Source organism: Xyrauchen texanus, chromosome 21, assembly GCF_025860055.1.
Source record: "Xyrauchen texanus isolate HMW12.3.18 chromosome 21, RBS_HiC_50CHRs, whole genome shotgun sequence".
NCBI lineage: Eukaryota > Metazoa > Chordata > Actinopteri > Cypriniformes > Catostomidae > Xyrauchen > Xyrauchen texanus.
The window spans coordinates 29,323,402-29,349,095 of NC_068296.1; the positions used below are offsets into that span (position 1 = coordinate 29,323,402).

Sequence of the window (25,694 nt, forward strand, 5' to 3'; positions counted from 1 at the left end):
TATGCTGTATGTTACAAAAACAACTGCTTTTAGTGAAAGACAGAAGCTTAAATACTCTCTCTAAGAGCATTACAATTCAATTCATTAACATTAATATCGATATGGCCTTCTCTCAAAAATTACTTGACCTAATTCTGTGTTCCAATGAGAATATTCATGTTGAAGGAGAATATTAAAGCTTAATTTATCTGATATCTGAATTTATATAATGATTTACTTGAATTATTTAGCAGTTCCATGGACTTCCAGTGCAGCCTCCTGCTCTGCTCATGATGAAGAGGAGCTTCACACATCCAGCAGTGCCAGAACAGCAGGTATTTCCATCACATCAACACCTCATAAAGACAAAGAGGCCACACCTCTCCCTAGCGGCATCACCACAACAGAAGGCAGTCAGATCTCTTTAAAAATATCAGATGACCCTGTACAATGGCTAAGTGTCAAGTGATGCTGAGTGCACTTTTAATGTTTTTGGTTTTGTTTGTATTACAACGTGCACTTTAAAAAATATACATATTATTGCATTAATTGAATATATGTGCATTTTATATATAGCTTACTGCGAATGTTCTGTTTGATATGTTCCTGTTATTTTTTAGAAAACAAATGGTTAGTGTTATAAAAGGGTGTGGTATGTGTGTGGGGGATTCAGAAGGCCCCACTTTTTTTTTGCCTAGGGACCCCAGAGTCCCTATAGGATCACCTCTGTCTGTGTGTAGTTATTTGATTCTGCTGTTCTTCTGCTTTTTCTTCTTGTTGACTGTATTTATGTGACATGCTGCCTGAGGCTGAAGATGCTGCTTTAGAGGATAAAAATAGATGAACATCAGCCACAGTAACACACACTCATGAATACTCAAACATACTCACCTCCTCCAGGACAACACATGCTAACTGAACACACACACAGAACAGTGTCTATACCAGTGATGCGGACTAAAACGCCTTTAATTGACACTTTTCAAGCACTCATCACACAGTCAGTTCTGATTCAGGTCACACAGTGTGCTGCAGGGGGGATTGAGAGAGAGACAGATTGTGTAAGGGACAGACAGGATGAGAGTGTGAGACAGATACAGTGAGAGAGACAGGCATGACAGCACTGTCACATCACATTTTTGACATGCACTGTTAAGGGATGAATGAGCTGCAGTTAGCCTGAATAATTCTGTTTGCTCAGACATCATGTACAACACATTTTCTTACAATGTTTTTGTCTGTTATTTCTCAGGTGTGTTTGCATGTGCTGACTGCAGTGTGAGGTATCATGACTCAGATTGGACCTTTGAGTACCCATCAGCCCTTACTGCTCTAGATGTGTCACATTGGCTTTAATTCAGACCGGTTTTCTAGATGTGAATTCTGCTGTTATGCATAAAGGGAATAGATGTTCATTTTTCACCAGATGAGCTCAGACACATTGACTTAGACATGAATAAAGCGTCACTTTTCAGAGAGGAATGATTTTAATGAGTTTACTTACACAAGAATGAAAATAGTTCAATTGAGAATAGAAAAGAGCTACACGAGGCAAAACAAACAACCTCGTTTCAAGTAAAAACTGGAGATCAGCTCGTGTAAATGTGTCGGTCAGGGTAATTAGGAGTCACCGGTTACTGTAATGTGACCTCTGACTGTAGGAGTCGTGACTAGAGTATCGTTCATCGCGGCGGTCATTCCAGCGGCGCTCCGGGAAATACTGTCCGCGGCTCCTGCCCTCGTGGTGCCGCTGCTCTGGACCTCTACAGAAACACACATACACACGCATTAACAAATATGTTCACAGAGCAGAAAAAAATAAGTTTATTTAAATTTCCAACTCTTAATGACCGTCTGTCTCTGCGCCCGCGCGCTTTCCAGTCCTCCAGCACAGGTGGTACGTCTGGCGCGCGCTGCCGATACTGCTGGAACTCCGTGTCCTCCGGGCCAAACCGCGACGCGAACTGCGCGTCAAAGTCGGTAGCGCTAGACATTTCACCCCTTAACGGAAACTTGCGCCTATAAATTTCACCACACCAATTCAGCGTGAAACTTAAATTAGGCTAAGTTTTGTAATTCAAATAAATAAATAACAATACCTTAACTAAATTATACTTTATGGACAACGTGAAATCTCACCTGCACAAAAGCTAAATAACAGCCCGATGCGTGGTGTGCAACCTTTATTTGACTCCGTGAGGGCTACAACAATAGTTCCGGCAGATTCTGTTCCCCTTCCGTTCACAACAGAGATCTTCTAAACCGGAAAACGATCTGCAATCATTTACCATAGGAGAGGGAGCGTACGGTCAACTAGCGTGTTACAGCAGTACGTCACCGTTTGCTGATACTGTCATATACAATGCAAAACCTGTCGTGACGGAAAGACGGTTCAAGTGATGAGCTGTTTACTCACAAAAGCAGTTCATTAAGAACACTGAAGCATCTCTTCCATAGACGTAAATGTAAAAAAATGTACTCCTCGCCGGGCACCACCGCGTTACGCTTGGTTTTGCTAACCTTGTAGGTTCCCCTTGATAGAAAGGCTCTGCTCACCATGTGTTTTTTTTTATTTTTATAAATAAATACTAAGACGTGTGTAAAATAAAAATATTCAATATGATTTTGACGTTGTTTGTTTGTCCATTGATAACAGTTATTTGGAGCGAATTAGTTTTTTTTTTTGCGTGTATAAACTGGTTTATACAGACGCCGGTTTAGTCTTTCGTTGGCTTGGCGGTTTAATTAATTATGCAGCTGGTGGATTGGATCAGTTGACACGCCTTCCACAAACGAGCCCAAAAATGACGCGTTTCTTCTGATACCTGCAGCATCGCAGCGGAACATATTAGTTCAGCTGAAATGTAAGTAGAAGTTTAATATTACCATAATAATAACCATAACTAAAGTTTTCAGATAGTTCGGGGGTTTATCGTGTCCTCTCAGTAATGTTGTTACATCGATCTGATGGATATAGACTTGATGTATAAAGGGAAATAATATAAACTTGATCTGCTGTGGGGGAGTGTGTGTGTGTGTGTGTGTGTGTGTGTGTGTGTGTGTGTGTGTGTGTGTGTGTGTGTGTGTGTGTAGAGAGAGAGAGAGAGAGAGAGAGAGAGAGACGTCCGTCGCTCAGTTTAAATTCATGATCTTCTGCTGTGGACTGAACTCAAACTCTCACTGATATATTTCACCAGTGCCCCATTTGAATATTAAACACTGCTCTTTATCTCAGTGACGTGTCCTAGAGGATTAATGCACGGCGGAATAGTTCGGGAATATCAGATTTCAGCTCTAGCGACATATATCGGGCTGGAACCGATGCGGGAGATTTGACTGTTTCTGAAACTAGAGACGCATCATAAACGCCGCAGATCCGATCTAAAGTCGCAGAAATGGGGTGAGTGACGTCGGCTGATTCACTGCTTTCTTTACTGTTGTGTTGGTTTTCATTATTTCTCCGACGGTTCTCGATTTCTTTATGGATGAAAAACGACAGTGCAAAGGTTGAAGATAAGTCTACATTTGTGGGCGCGTGTGGCAGAATCGGATCAGAAAAAGTTTGAGGTCATTATTAAAACATAAAGCTATACTGTACTGCTCGATTTGGATTGTCTCCATATGAACACGTGTTAATCCAGTGCGCGTTAATCGTTTTAATTTGATTTGTAAAGTGAATTATTTCGCCTTCGTGGAGCTTGTTTATGGTCAAATGACTTGCGCTTGACATCATATTTGGTGTAAAATCAGTGCCGGTGGTTTTGTAATATCAATGGCTGAAGTCCGTGACGATCTTTCAAGAGTAAGGAGTCAGATTGTGTGTGTTTTGTGTTTGTACAGCAGGTGATATGTTGGCTTTTATTTATGCGCACGTTCAGCAGCCCCCGCACGAGCTCGCGCAGCTCTAGATAAAAACACCCTTCAGCTAAAACATCTTAAGATTTGATGTTTAATAGTCTATTGGATTGGACTTTATTAAATGTACACGCATACAACATTTGAATAAAACAGTGTTAAATCTATATGTAAATGTATATAGCTGATGACAGCTGAGTCGGCAGCAGTGCTGTCACTCTGAACAACTCTCGTGTGTGTGTGTGTGTGTGTGTGTGTGTGTGTGTGTGTGTCTGTCACGCCGGTCTGAACTCAGCTTGCCTTGAGCACTGCTGGGTTTCTTAAGGAGCTGCAGGACAGGTTTGTGCAGTCAGTTCGGTTTCTCTTACACAATATCATGATACAAGATAATAAAAACAGCTCTGTGTAATTAGTACATCATTAAGAAAAACAGTACCTGGTTTCTGTCACTCTGTGGAACATGAGACTTTTGAGAGTAGTGTGTTCTGATCACATTTTCAGTATGTTCAACCAAAACATAAGAGTAAATATCCCAGATATAGTCAGAGCAGTGTCTAATACACTCACTGAGCACTTTATTAGGAACACTATGGTTTTAATAAAGTGTCTGATGTGGTCTTCTGCTGTTGTAGCCCATCCACCACATGTTTTGACATGTTGTGCATTCTGAGATGTTATTCTGCTCACTACAATTGTACAGAGTGGTTATCAGAGTTACCGTAGATTTTCTGTCAGTTCGAACCAGTCTGGCAAGTCTCTGTTGTCCTCTGTCATCAACACGGCGTTTCCGTATGCAGAATTGCTGCTCTCTGGATGTTTTTTGTTTTTGGCACCATTCTGAGGAAACTCTAGAAACTGTTGTGTGTGAAAATCCCAGGAGATCTGCAGTTACACAAATACTCAAACCAGCCCATCTGACACCAACAATCATGCCATGGTCAAAATCACTGAGATCGAATTTTCCCCCATTCTGATGGTGGATGTGAATATTAACTGAAGCTCCTGACCTATATCTACATGATTTTATGCATTGCACTGTTGCCACACAATTGGCTGATTAGATAATCACATTAATATGTGTACCTTTATCAAGTGCTCAGTGAGTGTATATATCTCAGTAATTTAAAGATATAGTCTGACCAATGTTCAGAATGTATTAGGCCTACAGTAAATATCTAGAATGTGTTTTTGTGATCCAGCATAGATGACATAATTTGCAGTGACAGGCTTTAAATCAGGTTGACTATAATCGGCATATAAGTTACTTCATTGCTTTGTGTTCCATGTTCCGCTGAGATTATTGTATCTCTGTAATGTTGATCGATTACGGGTTTGTTTTTAGCTTCAGGCTGTTTTAGTGACAGGATGGTTATAGATTAACCTCATTCTACACATAAACCTGTTACAGCGTGGAATCTCTCTGGCTGCTGTTTGGAATGGATGAAGTTAATAAACCGTGTAGTCAGGGTTTGACTCTAAACCGCCAGACATTACTTGACGCTGGATGCCTCATGATTTCATAGCTGTAGGAACCATCTTCAAGTTCACTGGCTGTCAGGGGTTCAGTAAGGTGTTGCACTGGAGTGTCTATTTAAAGTACTTTTGAGAGTCTGGAGCTTCACACTGCTGCTGGTCTCCAGTTACATGAATGGAAAGAGTTTATTGATGCTGGTCTGTCACATTGTGAAGTCACTGTCTGCAAAACCAACTGCAGGTCAAACCGTACAGCATTGTGTGTAGCGGTCGCACAACATTCAGGATCCCACTATAGTGCTTAACGGCTGGTAAATGACAGCGGGTTTCCAGTGGGGATTGAAGCCTCTATCAGCAGATGGTGTTGGCTTCAACCATCTGCTCCAGCCCTGCAAGCCAAAGTAAATGACTTAACCAACACTGTATTGCTAGTAAATGCAAAAAAGCAGTGCTGATTCAAGAACCACCATCAGATCTTGAGTTTACATCAATTCCATCGCGTAGTTTCATCAGGAACATCCGTGAAAGTGAATGTTGAAATGGTGTAGCAGCAAACGCTCTTGAGCAACAGATCTAATGTTGCCTTGCGGATTTTCTTAAACCTAGAAAAGCTGTTAATCTCAAACCGCTTATTAGAGCAGCCAATAATGGTGAAAGTGAATAAAAGAACTGCTAGACCTTGAAAAAACAAATGATACTAGCTAATCACTTGTCTTCCACACTTGTGTACTTACAGACTTTCTCTGATTTATTATGGAAAAAATTAATATGCAGACAGTTATTGATTTAGTGTAGTCCTGCGACTAAACTGGACTTGAAGTGAATTGACTAAAGTTCAACTGAATTACATTTTTCTGAACTTTACTTCAGTAAAGTTAATTAATTAATTTTAGCTTTGGGATGAGTTAAATCTAAGTCCCTTTCATGGCAAGTCAGTCCACGGGCAGCTATTGTTTTTATGCATACAAGCGTCATGAAAGTACAGCTCCTATCTACTTGAAAGACTGAAATCTAGTTGGTCAAAATTACAATCATAAAACTCATTTCAATTTAACACTGGTTTTATAAATTATGTCTCTTTTGCTTAGATCATGCTAAAAAAGGAAATTGATTTGCAGGCTAATCAAGCTAATCCGCATGTTTTTGAGGTAACTGTCTGTATCTGAAAGTTGATTGGCTCTTGTAAGACAGGACTTCCTTTTTTAAACCCTCCATATTGGGTGTTCCAATTTCTCCCATTCATTTTAATTCCAATGCTGCATCTCAAGCTAAATAGTCTCTGGCTAAACCTCCTGATTTAGAGCAAACTGAAGTTTAGTCACAATGGAGGACATTTCTGGGTCACGTCTGCCCGAGGTAAGCTTTGGAATTCAGTGTAAACCCTGAAGGATTCAGCATAACATACATTTATGTACTTGAACAAGTAATCCATCCTCAAAGTAGCAGTTAAGCCCCGTTCACACATGCAGTGACTTTATCTCTTGATGTGGCTAGTCCCTGTACGTTGCTAGTGGGCGTTCCTACTGTTATCATTCTAACGTTATTGGTGGACTGCACGTCTGGCCATATCTTTTGAAAATCTGATCAGAGATGAGACGTATAAAAACAAAAATGTATTTCTAATGTGACAAGGAATTTGTTTTCTTGACCCTAAAAATGCACATTCAGCAGAGAGTGTGTTTTTAGCTATAAAAACTGCAGCAGTGCTCATTGGATCATGTCATTAACGGAATGAACGATCTATCAGTGTACGTCTCATACTCACTCAGACTGCTGACAGTTTCTTTTCTATGCATAATTTTGTATTATATCCATGTACACTCACCTAAAGGATTATTAGGAACACCATACTAATACTGTGTTTGACCCCCTTTCGCCTTCAGAACTGCCTTAATTCTACGTGGCATTGATTCAACAAGGTTGAAAGCATTCTTTAGAAATGTTGGCCCATATTGATAGGATAGCATCTTGCAGTTGATGGAGATTTGTGGAATGCACATTCAGGGCACGAAGCTCCTGTTCCACCACATCCCAAAGATGCTCTATTGGGTTGAGATCTGGTGACTGTGGGGGCCATTTTAGTACAGTGAACTCATTGTCATGTTCAAGAAACCAATTTGAAATGATTCGAGCTTTGTGACATGGTGCATTATCCTGCTGGAAGTAGCCATCAGAGGATGGGTACATGGTGGCCATAAAGGGATGGACATGCTCAGAAACAATGCTCAGGTAGGCTGTGGCATTTAAACGATGCCCAATTGGCACTAAGGGGCCTAAAGTGTGCCAAGAAAACATCCCCCACACCATTACACCACCACCACCAGCCTGCACAGTGGTAACAAGGCATGATGGATCCATGTTCTCATTCTGTTTACGCCAAATTCTGACTCTACCATCTGAATGTCTCAACAGAAATCGAGACTCATCAGACAAGGCAACATTTTTCCAGTCTTCAACTGTCCAATTTTGGTGAGCTCTTGCAAATTGTAGCCTCTTTTTCCTATTTGTAGTGGAGATGAGTGGTACCCGGTGGGGTCTTCTGCTGTTGTAGCCCATCCGCCTCAAGGTTGTGCATGTTGTGGCTTCACAAATGCTTTGCTGCATACCTCGGTTGTAACGAGTGGTTATTTCAGGCAAAGTTGCTCTTCTATCAGCTTGAATCAGTCGGCCCATTCTCCTCTGACCTCTAGCATCAACAAGGCATTTTCAGCCCACAGGACTGCCGCGATACTGGATGTTTTTCCCTTTTCACACCATTCTTTGTAAACCCTAGAAATGGTTGTGCGTGAAAATCCCAGTAACTGAGCAGATTGTGAAATACTCAGACCGGCCCGTCTGGCACCAACAACCATGCCACGCTCAAAATTGCTTAAATCACCTTTCTTTCCCATTCTGACATTCAGTTTGGAGTTCAGGAGATTGTCTTGACCAGGACCACACCCCTAAATGCATTGAAGCAACTGCCATGTGATTGGTTGATTAGATAATTGCATTAATGAGAACTTGAACAGGTGTCCTAATAATCCTTTAGGTGAGTGTATATGGTTACAGACAAATAATAGTACAGTGAATTCGATCACAGAAACCTCTCCTCTTTCTTGCACGTGACTCCAATATCTCAAAGGAGTGGATCACGTAAGCTTCAGTGACACCTTCTTCACTCCTATTGGTAGTTGCTGTTGAAAATTGCTCATCATTAGCATAAAGATAATTTAGGTGCCGGCCAATGTGTCCGGTAATTATAAAGTTTACCAGACAAATTTGAAAAAAAAAAAAATAATAATAATTTCTGTATTTATTTTGCACTGTAATTCGATGGACTATGCAATATAGTAATAACCCAATCAAGTCAAATTAAAAAAATCATTTGTTCATTATAGCTGTTTTTTTAATAATAATAAAAAAAAACCGCAGTCATGGATTTTAGTCTAATTAAGCAAAAACATTCAGACCAAAAACAGAGGGCAAAGCAAAAAGCTAAACTGCACTTTGCCACATCTTTTTGCTCATAAAGATATATTAAAATAACAAAAATCTCGAAGTTATGTCAAATAATTTCTCACTTTGGCCTGTTTCTTTCTCTTTATTTTTATGATTTTCTCAGATTTCACTTAGCACAGAAGCGTTTTGCTGCCAACATTGTCAAATGTGTGCAATGTTTCTATACAGTTGAGATGCACATAATCATGGTGTCCTTCAAAAGAAGACAAACATTACTGTTTTAATGCGATTCTGAAGTGTGACGCTTTTCACTTTGGGCATGCGAGACGGGTATAACGCAAGCGTCTTTTGCCAGTGTGATACAACGTGCTGTAGTTGTATGATGTTGACTACAGTTTTCAGTAATGTTTAAACCTCCAAGGCAGTGAAGCATCACACTGTATACTTGTGGCATCAACTAAAAGGGTTGCTGATGCTACGTGTTAATATTTTCACGAACATTGTGTCCGAAATTGCTTTAATTCGTCAGACATTGGTACGTTTTTACGGTCAGAAACTGGTAATTACCGGCTAAAGGAAACTCTGATGACCACATCTAGTTGCCAACCGTCGCTGTGGCTTAAGACGGCAGAAGTCGCCAGCTTTCATTGAACATGAAATGAAATATGTATACTATATAGACACTTGTTTCAACATTAAAAGTGAAGCAGAACATGACCTGACCTGATGTTCTGCAGTTGCATCAGTGCAAACATTATTTGTTGTTGAAATGATGCTTGAATCATTAACAATGTGTGATTTAATGTCTTAAAGCTGATGTAACTTTTTCAGTTAAAATACTTCCTTCTATCCCAACATAATATTCAGATACAACTTTAAGTAAGCCATTCATAGGTTCATTTTCAGAAAGTTTGTTTTTGCGTTTTTCGTTTGGTGGCGCTAGCGGCGCAGAAACTACATACTTCAGCTTTAAGTGTGTATTTATATCCCTGATTGTATAGAACTGTGACTATTCAGGTGTCAGTTTTGGTGTCACACAGCAGATGGAACGAGTGCTCTCTGTAAGGGACTGAAAATATATCAGAACTACAGTATCCTGTTCTAAACCTCTCATGGTGTTTTACTATAGTATTGTGTGGGCGGTTTATGATATCACAGCAAACTATTTTCAAGGGTATCTGTGTCACACCCGCAATAGAATTTGTGACTGTGGAACCGGTTGCTTGGACTGTATTGTTCCTGAATGTTCCGTCATCGGAAGTATTTGCTATGTGATTGAGTTTTGTGATTATGATTTTCTTATTAAACTGTTAAAGGCTTATTTTAAATCTCGTGTTTGAGCATATTTATGCACTGACAGCAGAACTGGAATAGAATGAGAGTTGGATGCCCAATTGCAGCGCAGTGTCTTTAAAGCTCCACCCACTCCTCACAGTCCGCTCCAATCAGAGCTGAGTTCAGTGAGTTGTGAGGTCAGAGTTCAGGTGAGGCTCCTGGGGGGGGGGGTGTGCAGGTAGAACTGCATTCCTGACAAAGCTCAGCTGATACTCTCTGAATGTTCTAGATTGTTTGGTGTGATTGTATTTGAGGTGGAGAACGGGAGTGACAAACACGCACATACATGTCAAGATATGTTCAGGGTGATTTAATAAGTGATGCAGCTGAAACACACACTGATGTGACTTAACATGATGGTCCTCACAGCTATTGTTCCTCTCCATGTCTGCTGTGAGTTTGAGATGATGATATCATAAACCGTGGTTGAGTTTCTTACTATTTCTTATAAACTGGATGTAGGATGGTAGTTTGCCATTCCAAGCTCCGCAACAGAGCCGCATATAGATGTACTGTAATAATAGGGAAATGAATGTCCTTCAGCAGGCCAGTGGGATTGGATGATGTTTGTCATCTGGTGTTGCAGCTCAGGTAAAGCTGACTAACAGCTGAAAGATAAGCAGTATGCGATTTTGGCCACGTTCACACACTGCAGTTTTGGAAGTAAAAAAGTAGACGTTTTTTTTGCTATGGTTAACCTACAACAGCAATGATTTGCCATCGCAAAAAGAGTTTGTGTTTGGTGTTCACTGTTCTTGACAAGTATTAGTAGTAATAGGGCTGTCACTATCTAACAAATAAAATGTATCGAGTAATCTGAAAAATGATTTAATATCTCAAATTGCATAAAGTTGTCTGTGACGTTTGGCTAAAATGCATAATTAACCTAAGTTTTGATATTCAATCGTAGAGAACATCAAAAACTATCAACCTTTTTTAGATTGTACAGACAATATCTAAAGCCAACAGCCGGGTTGGGGAGTAACTTTTTAAATTGTAACTATAGTGGAATACAGTTACATTTAAAAGAGATTATTTTGCATTTTATTGTTATTTGTTTAATGGATTATTTAGTCTATTCAGCTGGAAAATATTTATCCGTATAAATGTGATTAGATGACGTTATTGTGTACATTGTTTTGAATTAAGTTTGAAGCAGCAGAAATGGTTAACCTTGTGTAAATTGTCATTTGAACGTTTAGATTTATGCTAAGTTAAATGTTATTTCTAGCCCTTTTACATGCACGATTAACTACATTAGATCATAATTATTTTTCTCTAGTAAGACATTTGATATTAGGGTAAAAATCCTATTCTTGATGAGAAATAATATTTGTATTGTTGTCCTTCAAAAATTTTGGAAAAATCCTTAAAACAAGATAAATTTACTTCATCTTGTTTTAGAAGTAACACTGCATAATATCTTTGGGCTTTTTTCAGAAATTGTATTTTAAATGTGTCTTACTATACTGGTGTAACGGGAGCCAGCTGGTATGTGATAGCTGTGCAGTATGTGTAAACTTCACTCCCCTGGCCTCGAGGCTCACTAGCGACTGATGCTAGAGGCTGTTTTTTTCACTTGTTCTGACTTTAAATTAGTTTAATAACAAGTAAATAAATCTGCCATTGTTGAAGAAGTATATAGATTACTCAAGGTCTGTAACACTAGAATAATAGAATATTTTCCAGCAGGTATTCTGTAATCTGTACAGATGACATAATTACGATGTGGAATACATTTTAAAAGTAACCATCCCAACCCTGGCCGACAGACACCCAAAGCAATTTAAGAAATGTATTCAAGCTGCCAGACATATTTTTTTTTTTGTTCTTTTTTTTCTCTCATTAACTAGTGAAACACGATCTACCCTACTTCAGTTTAGAAATCAAATATGGGAAAACAGCCCATGAAAATAAAATACTTGTAATAACAATGTCTGCCCACCAATCTTGTTTATTGAGGAGATATGTTAATGGTTATACTATTTTATGGACATATAAAAGCACATTTTAATTATTTATGTACAATCACTTACATGCAACACAGAATACACTAAGCTATTTACAGTAATTGTGTCATTGAGAGATGCATGTTTTCACTCTCGTGTTGAGCTATAGCAGTTGCAGGCATTAATGCGCTTGTGCTACATACTGCCCAGATCGCAAAAGCTTGTCGCTTGCCACATATATCGTGTAATATGCCCTTAAACATCTTGACATTCAGTTCTTTTTTTTGAGCAAAATGGTTTTTACTGTTTCATATTGCGTATGCGGGGGCGTGACACGTGCATCCATGTGGCTTTAAAGTGTCATGAAACCCTCCTAGTTCAGCGACAATCATTCACAACTGATACAAGACTCATAAAATGGGTGTGAAAATATGTGGGCGGTTACGGGGGTGAAAAGGGGGTTGGATGGGAGGTGGTCAAGAGCTGCATCTCACTCAGAGATGTGGATGAACATCACATTATGATGAAAACAAACGAGATTTGAGGCACTTTGCTGTATATTTATCATGGGACAAGTGTGAAGAGTGCAGACAATAGAATCTGCACAAAGATTTGGATGTTTTGCTCAAACTTAAGAATGAAGTGAGAACAGCACTCAGAGCAGACCAGACATTACCATCAAAACCAGCACTGCTTTGAGACTTTACATTAGTTCATAGATATTTATTCTTACAAGGAATGTTTTAAATTTTAATATAAGTTCAATTCTATTGTCAGCATTTGTGGGATAATGTTTATTACAGAAAATGATTTAGACACATCCCTAATTTTCCCTAACTTTAAATACAAACTGTTTTTCACAAGTATAGCCACAATCCTTTTTTTGTGTGTGTGTGTGGATTTTCTCCCCAATTTGGATTACCCAGTTCCAAATGCGCTCCAAGTCCTCTTGGTGGCATAGTGACTCGCCTCAATCCAGGTGGCGGAGGACGAATCTCCGTTTCCTCCGTGCCTGTGACTGTCAGTCCACACATCTTATCACGTGGCTTGAGCGCGTTACCGCAGACACCTAGCACGTGTAGTCCCACGCTATTCCCCATGGCATCCACGCATAACTCGCCACGCGCCCCACCGAGAGCGAGAACCACATTATAGCATCTCTACCCTCTCTAACAACCAGGCCAATATGGTGGCTTAGGAGACCTGGCTGGAGTTACTTAGCACGCCCTAGATTCGAACTCACGACTCCAGGTGTGATCATCGGCATCAATACTCTCTGAGCTACCCAGACCCCGATCATCAATTATTCATTGACATTTTAAGTAAAACTGAAGTTAGTGATCGCACTCGTATCAGCTATTTTATTTTTGTGTCTGCGAGTTTATTATTCCATAAAGCTGCTTCTCAGACCACTATTCACTAAACTTTCATTAAGTGAAATTTAAGCAGTGTTTTACATTTTCAAACAGAATTTGAAGGTCATTTTTTGTACATCGCCGTTTCAATTATTGGCAGTCCTGCCCATTTGAGGGTTTGACCAATACATGGAGCCCAGTGTCCAATAAACAGTTAGATACTTTTTTCAAACACAAGTAGCGCTCCTTATGCTCCAATAGGCTCTCAGTGAAGCACAGCTTTCGGGACCCAATTTTTCCCAATCTTGTCCAATAAACATCAATCTTTCACTCTATTACAATCAGTTGTTCAGGTATTTACCATAGAATCCTACTGAGTCATGGCTTCTATAATGGTCTATTGGCCGAGGGACCACATATGTCTGTGGACATATTAATGTAGAAAAAAATGGATAACATTACTTGATTGAGCAATGCAATATTGACGTGTCCATACTTTACTCTTTTATTTGCTAAAATTTGTAAATGCGCCAAGAGTGATTTGTAATACAGATAGACATGTTGATTATTTGTACATTTATTAAATGTGTCATTGCCACATTTATGTTGACATTTTAGAGGAAGTCATGTTTACATTGACCTGTGGTGTCTGTGATGACCTGAGCTGACCTTGACATACTGTCTGTCTCTGTTTGTGTGTCTGTCTGTCTGTCTCAGGGAGCAGCCGATCTTCACAACTCGAGCTCATGTGTTCCAGATTGATCCCAGCACTAAGAAGAACTGGGTTCCTGCCAGCAAACAGGCCGTGACGGTGTCATACTTCTATGACAGCACACGCAACAGTTACCGCATCATCAGCGTGGATGGGTCAAAGGTCAGGAAGACACATGTGTATGGAGACACACACACACAGCACATTGAGGATCTCTCTCGGCAATGGGTTTATGGTTTTATGTTGCCATGGAGATTTGGATCAGTCCCGTAGTATGGAGGCGGCAGTGATGATGCCGCAGAACAGACACACACACCTGCTGCTGTCACTATGAGAGTGGGAACATGAGGAAATACAGACACACAGTTTAAGAGCGTTTGCTCAGTGTGTTAGTCGCAGACAAACACGCACAGTGAGGTTAAACCGTTCAGATTCAAGAATGACGCTGTAAATGTGTGTGGCTATCCTGCTACTAATTAAGAAGTCTTCTAATAGTTTTCACCGCTGAATGTAATTGTCAATACATTTGATCACACATTACATTTATTATAGAAATATTGTTTTATTATGAGGACGGAGACTTAAAATATTAATTATTCAGTTTTGATATTGTGATTCTGTTAACTTCCCTTCTCTAAATGGAAGTGACATCACACAGTTCCATAAATGTACAAAGAGTGTGTGTGTTTATATATTTAGGCAGAAGATAATAAAACCTGACACATGTGTCATATAGTAATTGCTTCATAAAATGACTTTATGATGTTAGTTTAAATCAAAACATATTGGCAGTTGTGTTTTTGGCTAAGAATAATCCTTGTGTGTGTGTGTTTGTTTGTTCAGGTCATTATCAACAGCACGATTACTCCCAACATGAACTTCACTAAAACTTCACAGAAGTTCGGTCAGTGGGCCGATAGTCGAGCGAACACAGTGTTTGGCCTTGGCTTCGCCTCTGAACAACAGCTGTCTAAGGTTTGACAACACGTCACGCATGCATGCTCGCACACATACACACACCGACCGTCATGCTTGCATGTTGTTGCACAGTGAGTCAGAACTGTGAGCGCATTACACGCGGTTGTTCTTGATCTATTATAATTAGCTGTGATGGTCAGTTGATTAAATTGTGTTTTGTTGCGGCCTCATTTAACTTCAGCAGCCAAATATGTTTTATTGACTTTTATATGTTAATTTATAAAAAGTTATCTGTCTAAAAGTCTTTTAACCATCAGAAGTGAATGTTTCTCTGCAAGTCACTGGTGTAAGTGATGGTTTATCTTTGTCACAGTTTGCTGAGAAGTTTCAGGAGGTGAAAGAAGCTGCGAAACTGGCCAGAGAGAAATCACAGGAGAACATAGAAACGTCCAGCGAACATTTACTGGTACATGTGACATCAAACATCTCCTCCTTTATCCAACTTAGCTCATTGCTCTAACAATAAATCATTTGAACATTTGATCTGTTGAACGCATGACAGGCCAAAAGTTTAAAGACCGCCACAGTGAAAGATACATAAAAGATACAAAACTGACTCAATATTGTAACATTATTGATATGAAACAAGGTTATTTTGTACTTCTAAAACATATTTGCACTTCTGTTTTTGCAGTTTAAAACACAGCCTTTTAAAGATTAGTAATCACACAAAGCCATTTTGCAATTTCAATCTCAATTCAATCAAACGTGCAGCATTAATGAATATCAGACTGATATCGGAGAAGTCAAAGTGTGTTGGTTTCAAAGCGTTTTGGATGGTTTACCTCATGTAGCTTATAGGTTATTACCGATTTCACAACCGTCATGTCCATTTATGGCGTTTTTCCACATTAAAGTGAGAACGAGACAGAATAAAAATGAAATATTATATGTTCTTACGAGTGCCAACTCTTTTACAAGTTTTTACAAAGTGAGTTACTAATTAATTAAATAAATAAACCATTGTTTTTTTTTTCCTTTTCATATTTGCGTTTTCATGTGTATTACCGATAGGCCAGTTTAATTTAGTCTAAAAATGGCCGATGAATATCGGCAGCCGAAAATTTGGTGCATCCCTACTACTTACTAAACTACATTTTGTAGTAGTAAGACACTAGTTCAGCCGTTTTCAAAACACTATTGCTTTTTTTTTTCAGTAACAAGCTACTTTTAGTACTTTTACAAGTAGCAGTGTAGTCTGACAAAATGGTATATTGGTATTTTTTATGTCTCATTCTATTGTACTCCCAGCCACTGAACATTGTGTGAAGTCAGCCAATCCGATTGTAATTTGTGAGATCTCTTGGCATTTTTGTGTGTAATGTGTCAGAGTGATAAATATTTGTCCAATCAGGAATCTGGCCGTGAAACTCCATCAGACAATCAGGCATCCAGCTTCAACGGAACGGATGATGAGAAAATTTCATATGGCCCAGAGAACGAGGTGCTAAAGAGCGAAAACGACCAACTCAAATCTGTCGTAGATCAGAGGTAGTAATTCTGTTAAGTATGCTGGTGTTCCTACCAGACTGTTCAACTAGCTTAACCAGCAAGCCTACCTAAGTTAACTAGCTTCATCAGAAAGACCATGCTTGCTGGTGACCAGTATTTTTAGCTTGGAAATTCACACTGGTCTAAGCTGGCCTTTTCAGATGGGAAAACACACCGTATTATTTGAGTAAGTCTGTTTTTTTGTTTGACAGTAAGAAGTGGGAGACTGAGCTGCAGGGACTGAAGGAAAGTAATGCGCGGCTGGCTGACGCGCTGCAGGAAGCAAACAGCAATGCTGAGAACTGGAAGAGTGAAGTGACAAAATGTCAAGAGGAGAATAATCAACTGAGGAACAAGGTGAATACAGTTTGATTGATCTATGATTCGTTTAGTAATCATCACAGTTGGGTTAGAGTACAAGTTAATTGCTGTTGGGTAAGAATTAAGGTTAATCGCAGTTCTGGTTTGGACAATTGAACCCAATCTCTGGTTTAGAATCTGACAGGTACCATTTCTGCTCTTTGTATTTGATTGAGCTGTAATATTGGGTTACCGATTGAATATTGTAATAAGAGTTTAACAAGCCCAAGTGTATGCTTCACTCAAGAGCTGTAGATGGAAGCTGGAGAGTGTAATGATGATTTCTGTGTGTGTAGATCTCGGAGTTGGAGTTGCAGTGTAAAGGAGTGAATGTGGAAAGAGAGCGAAATGCTCAACTGACCGTCAGAATTCAAGAACTGGAGGCCGATTTACAAGATAAACAACTGGTAAGATACTCGCAACCACACATTTGCCATGTTGTCTTACTGTGTGTTTGAGCTCATGATTGTGTTTTTCAGGAGCTTGAGGATCTTCGCAAACAGGCAGAAATCATCCCGCAGCTGATGGCAGAATGTGAAAGTATCACAGCTAAACTAAAGGTAAATAAAAGTACAACAAATCGAACAACCGCTACACTGTAAAGCTGTCATTGGTCTGTTCAGTTGAATATGATGCAACACCAAAGTATTTCTGCGTAAACAAGTCCAGGATCAGAATTCATTAACAGCCGCTGTTAGAGAGTGTTTGTAATGGTACTTGTGTGGTTTTTAAAATGTTTTCTTTAATTTTGTCACAACCGATTGAAGCTTCAGAGACTGAAACATCCAACAAAAAGTGTTGTCTGATTCATGAATGAATCATTCAGTGAATCATTTCTCATATCGGTTTGAACACGATTAATTTGCTAAATGTAAGGCAAAGTGATTCTTGCGTTTAAAAACTCGCTGCACAGAATTATCACTCTCTGTCATGTTTGACTCAAGTGATTCTAAAAACTTGGGATGTCCCGATACTGATATCGGGTCCATCATTCGGATGCTCATGTACTTTTACTTGTGCTTGTAAAAATGCTCCGATACCAAAAAACTATACGATCTGACTTAAAAATGTTGTTCCATAAAAGTTTAGCTCACAAATTAAAACCACATTAGGTTTAATCGAATAAATGTTTAGTTTGCATGTGCTGAGTGCTTCAAAGTGAATGTGTGAAACTGGCTGCTTATACTTTTTTTTTTTTTTTTTTAAAGAGCTCCTTGGCTCATACACGGAAAATACCATCATGAACTTTGCGCTCTGTTTGTAATAGACGCACTTTTTTGCGTGAGCGACATACAGACTACATAGTTTATTAAACTATAATATGTTATTTTATTATCACATTTGGCCACATAGTGACCTGCTTTTCCAGAGTATATTCAATATGCTACTTGCTCATATTATATAATATTAGCTAGTCCACAATTTGAATATAGGTTTAGCTATAAATACACAAACAAATTAAAGTCATGCCAAAGATTGCAAATTGAAAGCATGTAAAATGGGATGTCTGGGAACAGATGGGGATGAAAGAGCTTCATTTTTAATTGGTTCATTCAATTTGAAGAAACTGAGGAAAAGTAAAAGACTTGTGGAAAAGAGTCTGTTCAGCACTAATAACACATGATCTGATGAAAGCTGAATGAATCACGGTTTTATTTTTAGTACTTTTTTTTCAATACTAAAAAATGAAATGCGTTTATTTATTTTTTTGCATTGCAGCTGCCTGAATTCCAACAGCACACCTAAATGTATCTATGTATTCATTTCTCACAGGATGTGTGTGTATTGACTGACTGATGTTGATCATTTGTTTGTGTTTAACAGGCAGCAGAACTGACCAACAGAAATCTGAATGAGCAGATGAAGCAGCTAAACGGGGAAATAAACGATAGCGAGCAAAAACAAAAGAACGTGAAGACTGAACTCAAGAAGTTCATGGATGTTCTCGATGGAAAGATCGATGAGCTACATGAAGTTCGGCAGGGGATTTCAAAACTAGGCATCGACAACTGAACACAAACACCATAACGCATATGCACACTCACACATGCTCTGTTCTCTCTGTGTAACTGGCCGTTTCTCATCTGTGTGTGATCTGCTGGTTAAAGGGCTACTGATGGTCAACAGTTACACTGAGAGAAGAGAGTTTTACAGACACACACACACACACACGGACTGAAGGGGGAATTTTGCCGCTGCAGATCTCAGGGCTTCATGTGGTTTGGAGTAGTTTGATATGCACACACTCGCATGAACACAAAGTGCCTAAAGGTGGCGCTCTCAGCGGAGCTCCACGAGCCCTTGATTATCGGTCAAAGCGGAGTTGCTGACGTGTCAATCTGTTTAACATGAAGCTATGCTGCAACCGGCCACTCGAACACTCATGCAATACTTCCCGCAGGATGCAACTTTCTCGTTCCGCTGTCTTCTGATTGTTTTTTTGAAAATAATTTTCATTGTTGCTTAAATATTTATAATTCTGATCAATGAAAATAAGAGCCAAATCTCTGTTGCAAATATCTGTTTGATGGAAGGAATTTTGCTTGTATGGTGCAGATTTACTCATTTTGTTCTGCTGTGTATTTGATGTGCTCCCCTCCCTCTGTTCCTGTGTGTGTGTGTGTGTTGTCAGTTGGGTGATGGGATAATTTATATGTGGCTTTTTTTTTAATAATCTCAGCCTTCGAGTCAGAAGCAGAGTGCGTGAGCTTCCAAACTCTTCCTCTTGATTCTCTCCAGATTTTTTTTTTCTCTTTAATATACCTGCCACGATGTTCAATAGAAGATTATAGGCATTTAACATGGGTGAGTGTGTATTTCTGTTAACGCTCCTGTAAACACTCTCACCTGGGGGCTTACTGAAAACTTTTAAAGACACTTGACACTTTCCTCCCTTCCTGTTTTGTTGATCAAAATTGTAAAATGAATAATTGTTGAAATATAGTTTATGAAGGAAACCGTTGTGCTGTCATCTATCGAGTTTAAGTTCTTTGCAATATGTGCATTTGATATTACTGTCTGTGAAGCGGTGGGTGTCTCTCTCTCACCCTCTGATTGGTGAGGATGTTGCCTTGGCAACCTGCATCCCACATATTGCTGCTATTGATTGTGTCGGTATCATATGAATATTGTTTCGCTGCATGTGTCGTCATCTTCAGTGGATTGTCATGATGTCACTATCCCTGCAAAGCTCGTTTCCATAGCTACATGGTTGCAGAGTTCTGTAAAGCTCAGGATCTTTGTTGCACCTTCGATTCAGCCTTTTATAATTCACACTCACTGTGATTCTCTGACTGGTGAACGGAGGAACAGCAGAAACCTGCACTAGAACTCACACAATTGAAGATTCTTTATTGTCCTGTTGCTTGTTCTGCTTTCATCCCTTAAATACATAAATATTAAAAGGACTTAAAAGCTGTACCATGAACCATTTAAATGAACACACAACATCCTGGGTGTTTTAGATTTGTTGTAGACTTTCCTCATTAAACAAATGTCACAAACTTTGATATTCACTATCCACAGAAACACAATCTTATCGTGATCAGGCACTTTAGTGTTTTAATCAAACAGTTTTTTGACAATTAAAAGAAATGAGACTTTCGGAGAAATAAAATTTAACTTGCATTAATGCTTCAAAAGTTTAAATCGTTCAGTGCAATTTTTGTCTATTTTACAGCACAGTTAATAACTTTATATAGCCTACTCCTATGGCACATTTCAGTGCCAAAACCCAAAGCTACTTCCTTTAAATATGACTGAAATCACCTACAATCAGAAACCTAACCTGTGAAACGCAGTGCAGGAAATAGCATTTATAAACTGTGTTATGAGCTTTTCTTGGCAATTTACAACATTTCCTTCATACCCTGAGTGACTTACACCAGGAACTGAAGATGACGGAACCTGCAGCCTTTGGCTTAAATGTTAGTCTTTGAGCAGCAGCACTCAGATTACAGATGATTAAGGCTGTCATTTGTGTTTAACTGTCCCAGTCTCCGGCTGGCGTGTCTGAGCCCTCTTCATCATCAGAGTCGTTTGAGACCTTCTTCATCCTCATCATAGCGGCTTTGATGCTTCGCTCCAGCTCAGAGTCAGAGTTGTGTGCAGGACCAGTATGAGGTGTGACTTTCTTCAGGGTCACGCCCAGACGGATGGCTGACATGAGACTGTCTCTGACATCACTGCTGTCTGTGGAGACTGTGACCTTTCGCAGTTGTTTCTGTCCACGCTGTAGCGACGCTAAAAGTTCGTCCATTGATCCTGCAACACAAACATCACATGAACGTACGTGTTATTTGAACACAAAATGTCAAGTATAGGTCTCTGCTAAACAATGGGTGTTTTCCAATCTGTGGGCATTTTCAAACTATCCAATGAAAGTAGGGAATCTCCATGTAGTAATCTTTGGGCATTCCCAAACAGGATGGGCATTTCTCAACTATCCATTGAATCGCAATGGTTTGAAAACGCCCACTGAAAGGCCCATTTTTGTTCTGCAGAGACATAAATCTCCAAAATGTCACCCTACAATCAGAAGAAATTTGTTATATTTTGCATAAAGAAAATGAAGCCTATTATGGGACAAGTAACATTTTTAGATTTGTAAAATATTTTTAAATAATACTGTATTAATAAATATCATTTAATATTCTTATTTGTTTTCTCATGCTAAACTTTTAATGGTCCTAAAATAAATGTACTTTAAATACAAAATAGAATTTCATTTTCTAGATTTTGTGGTGAAATATGACCTGGATGCTCTTAACAAGTTTTGTATAATTCAATCAAATAATTAAAAACTACATATATATAAATAAAAACTAAAATAAAAAAAAAAAAGGTTCGGGCTATACTTGTGTGGTATAGTTGTAAATATAAACTCTAGCCACTGATTCTTCACATGCTCGTCCCTGGGCAGTGAAAAAAATGTCGCTTTTGATATGCACTTCAGAACACAGCGTCTTGTTGTCGACATGATGTTTTCAAGTTTTGGTGTCTGCATGCGCAATGAGTGGGCGCGGCCAATTTGATAATTTTTCGTCTTGACGTCACAACGAAAAGGAAAATGACTCATTGGAAAAATGATTCATTAAACTGACTCAGAGTCGACTCCTACTTTTGAGAGACAATAACTTTTTTTACGGTGAACTTTAATATATAAAACTTTGCAGGATGTTTTTGTTCACTTAAATCAATGTTACACACTACATGAAAGATAATTTTCAAAATTCCATAATAGGTGCCCTTTAAATACGATTAATGCCGTTTCTCAATAACTCCATGTCATGATTTTTTGGACCATGTTTGAACCAAGTGAGAATAGGTGTGTTTGACTTCATGCAGAGTTTCACAGATGGAGCGCCGCCTGCCATACAATGCATGCCGGTTAATTTTTTTTACTTTTGTTGGTGCTGCTACTGTGTCACCATTATGTATGCCATCAAAGTACTGCGAGAGCAAGGTAAGACCCAACTATCTCAGCCAGTGCAGTTGCCCCAAAGCAGATGCACAAGCTCTGACGTCGACACGGCTTATTCTTCATTGGCCAGAATCTCCAATGACAACAATGATGAGTGTTTCATGTTTATTTTGACATCTTTAGTTCAACTAAACTCTCGTGTTCATATAACAGTAAAAATTCTCTTTTCCTGCAATCTTAATCTTCTCTATTATATCGATTTATTAAAACAATTAAAAATTATTAAAAAATCCTCCTTTATTACATTGTATTTAGCAGCATGTATCCTATTCAAATGAATAAAGTTTATGTCTGAACTTCTATCACATCCACTTCATCGGCAATAAAGAAAGCAAACAATGCACTATATGTCGGCAAATCTACCGATCTTTAAGATAAGGGAAGGCGAAAATGCTTATTGTCTGTCTGTAATTGTGATTCACCTGCATTCTGCTCCAGACTCTTTTTGATTGGCAGTTTCTCATTGATTGGTGGAGTATGATGGAGGGAGGGGTGGAGGAGGTGGAGGAGGAGGAGGGGGTGGGGCAGAAGGAAGGGGCAGGACAGGTGGAGGTGCAATATTCTGCTCAAGATTTGCTGCTACACCTCCAGCAGGCAGCAGAATCTGGACTGGGATGTCACGTTGCTTCAGACTCCGCCCCTTCCTGCAGGGGGTGGAGCTCTGCGGTTCCAGACTGATGATTGACAGTGGCTGGGAGGAGTCATCGCTGCTGGGGTCATGCAATACTGGCCTCACATGAGCTGTCTTTAAAACATACTGACCCTGATGTCTCTAAATGCAACAACACACATACACAAACATTAGGATAGGGAATTATTAAAAAAATATATATATATTTTAACAACATTCAGTTCCATTAATGGTTCTGGAATGTTAGTATACTTCCATAGGCGTGAACGGAACACTGTTCTAAAGGACCCTGTTTCCCTACCTGGGATTAAGATGCATTTCGGGTGATCCGATCACATGTGGTCAGCTCTAAACTGGGTTCAAAATGTTTTGTGATCGGATCACAAAAATAACATACAAATGTGACTACATCGCATTTGAGGTGTAAACACTAATCCATCCTGTATACATCCTGCTTTAATATCATGCAATAACACACTGACAGAGTGATTGATCAGATCACCAGAAACGCATCTTAATACCAGGTGGAAACTGGGTCAAATAATCTGACAAGTGATTTTTTTTAAACACTACAACTACTAAATTTACAGAGCCACAGCGACTGAAATTATATTTTTGAGTTGCAAGTTTTCAGTCTACATTGAATATAATGAGAAAGCTAATGCTGTGAAATAATTCAAAAGACAATAAAAAGACAAACATGCCTTAAGTCTCATAAGTTATCAGTTTGAATCGGTCACAGCAAATTGTGACTTACTCATTAGATCAACGTGAACTGTTAATGCCAAAGTATACTTCGGTTGTCCATGTGCCGCTATGCCTCGCGGACAGTCAAGTAGGTGTAGCTGCAGGCCGGAGATCTCCAAATGGGGGTGGAATCTCCAAAAGAGGGCAGATTTACTCCAAAAGGGGGTTGCACCAACTACAAAAGGGGGCGTCACTTTCACACACGGTTAAGGTTAGGGAAAGAGTATATAGGGGCTCCCTATATCATTACTGTCGGTTTGGAGCTCCCACCCCCATTTTGGAGCTCTGTCTGCAGCTATTTCCTTCTCCGGACAATGCGTGTAAAGAAAATGTTCTCATGTGCACAGTCTGTGCAGGCTGTCCGTGTGCAGCCCAATAGTTCTAAACACACGGACAGTCTACATCTGTGCTTTGTTCTGATTGTTTAGATCAGGGGTTCTCAACCTTTTGCAAGCTGGACCCCCCCCAAAGCGGGTTCATTGCAGTTGTTGCCCCAGTGCCCCCCGCCCCGCCCCATGCTTTATTGTTGTTATTATGATTATGATTATTATTATTATTATAATAATTGGCAGCAGCACCAGACTTCTAATGTGAGCTTGCAGGCATTATTATTATTATTATTATTATTATGAGTAGTAGTAGGCCTATCATCATTACTAGGCTATTGCTATATAATTATATGAGGTTACATGCTTTATTGTCGAACTTCAGTGCGCAGAAGCAGCTGTTCGTGCCCTGACCCCATCTCCTGGCAGAGGACCCCAAACAAGCGAGAGTTTAGCGGCCATGATTTGATGAGATTTATTATTTTCAGGTTCAGCACGGAGTCAAAGAGAACCGGCATTTTTTTAGCAGCTAGTGCTTCGCGATGGACCATGCAATGTGTCCATTTCACAAGTGGAGCTACTTGCTGAACGCGAGCAGCTAGGCCACGCTCACGCCCCATCATTGCCTGCGCACCATCCGTGCATAGGCCAACGCATCGGTCCCAAGCCAAACCATTTTCACGGATAAAAATATCAAGGACATTGAAAATGGCTTCTCCTGTAGTGTGCGACTGAAGAGGCCGGCAAAACAGGACATCCTCCTCAATCGCCTTGTCCCGCAGATACCTGACATGAATTCGTCCAGCTGCAGCACGTAGTAAGGACTCTTTTTTACGAACTCTATCAGTTGCTCTCTGATATCATTGGACATGTCTACAATTCTCCTAGCGACTGTGTCATTGGACAGTGGTACTGCACCGAGTTTGGCTGCTGCACTATCGCCTATCATTATTCTGCACATGTCTTGCGTTGCCGGCAAAATTAGAGTCTCGGCGATTGTATGCGGTTTACCCAATTTACCGATCCTTTTGGCCACTACATACGATGCCTCCAAACACTGTTTAGACACAGTGCTGTGCACTGAAATGGTTGCCTGTTGCTGATGGTTCTTTTAAAATATTCAGCTGGTTTATTTTTAATGCCAGCATGCTTTGTTTCGAGGTGCCTTTTTAATTTGCAGGGCTTCATACTGTCGTTTGCCAGCACCTCGGCACACACGACACACTGAGGTCTCAGATCAGCCGTGACTGTAAACCCAAATTGCAGGTATGCTTCATCGTACCTTCGAAGCTTTTTTGCAGCTGGTGGTGCGTCGGTTGGCTTGTTGGTCCTCACAAGAAATTTCTCCATTTTGATGTGTTTTCAATAAAGTTTAGGCAATATGTAACTGTGTGTGTGGTGTATGTTGAGAGACGTATCAGGGGCTAATCAGTCGGGACTTAGGCACAATCTTTAATTAAACAAACAAAATAATTATTTTGCAGACAATTCATATTTTATTTTAATACTTAATGATTGTAGTCCTCGTCAGCGTGTGTGTGTGTGTGTGTGTGTGTGTGTGTGTGTGTCTTAGTCGTGTG

At 39.6% G+C, this 25,694-nt stretch overlaps 3 protein-coding genes across 4 annotated transcripts in view; 1 reads left to right on the top strand and 2 right to left on the bottom strand.

Annotated features, from left to right (window-relative positions):
• Positions 1 to 1,448: 1,448 nt before the first annotated feature.
• On the bottom strand, positions 1,449 to 2,112 carry LOC127661560 (RNA guanine-N7 methyltransferase activating subunit-like). The gene is made up of 2 exons (XM_052152319.1): positions 1,831 to 2,112; positions 1,449 to 1,742 (listed from the first exon to the last, which is right to left on the bottom strand). Exons 1-2 carry the CDS (start codon positions 1,971 to 1,973, stop codon positions 1,607 to 1,609), a joined length of 279 nt encoding a protein of 92 aa, XP_052008279.1. The 5' UTR covers positions 1,974 to 2,112; the 3' UTR covers positions 1,449 to 1,606.
• Positions 2,113 to 2,752: 640 nt separating this feature from the next.
• Positions 2,753 to 20,981, top strand: LOC127661556 (homer protein homolog 2-like). Of its 2 annotated transcripts, none has more exons than XM_052152315.1 (9): positions 2,753 to 2,843; positions 14,105 to 14,261; positions 14,943 to 15,074; positions 15,391 to 15,483; positions 16,432 to 16,568; positions 16,781 to 16,925; positions 17,225 to 17,335; positions 17,408 to 17,488; positions 18,753 to 20,981. In XM_052152315.1, coding segments are annotated over exons 1-9 (1,047 nt in total). In that variant the 5' UTR covers positions 2,753 to 2,841; the 3' UTR covers positions 18,942 to 20,981. The 2 variants fall into 2 exon arrangements, with proteins under 2 accessions (XP_052008275.1, XP_052008274.1); XM_052152314.1 differs by lacking the exon at positions 2,753 to 2,843 and adding an exon at positions 3,090 to 3,379.
• LOC127661490 (WASP homolog-associated protein with actin, membranes and microtubules) overlaps positions 19,554 to 25,694 on the bottom strand; it is a 29,265-nt gene continuing 23,124 nt past the window's right edge. Inside the window, 3 exon segments of the mRNA XM_052152223.1 lie at positions 19,554 to 21,191; positions 22,833 to 22,891; positions 22,893 to 23,182. Of these exon segments, the coding sequence (XP_052008183.1) occupies positions 20,911 to 21,191; positions 22,833 to 22,891; positions 22,893 to 23,182 (630 nt within the window). The 3' untranslated portion in view covers positions 19,554 to 20,910.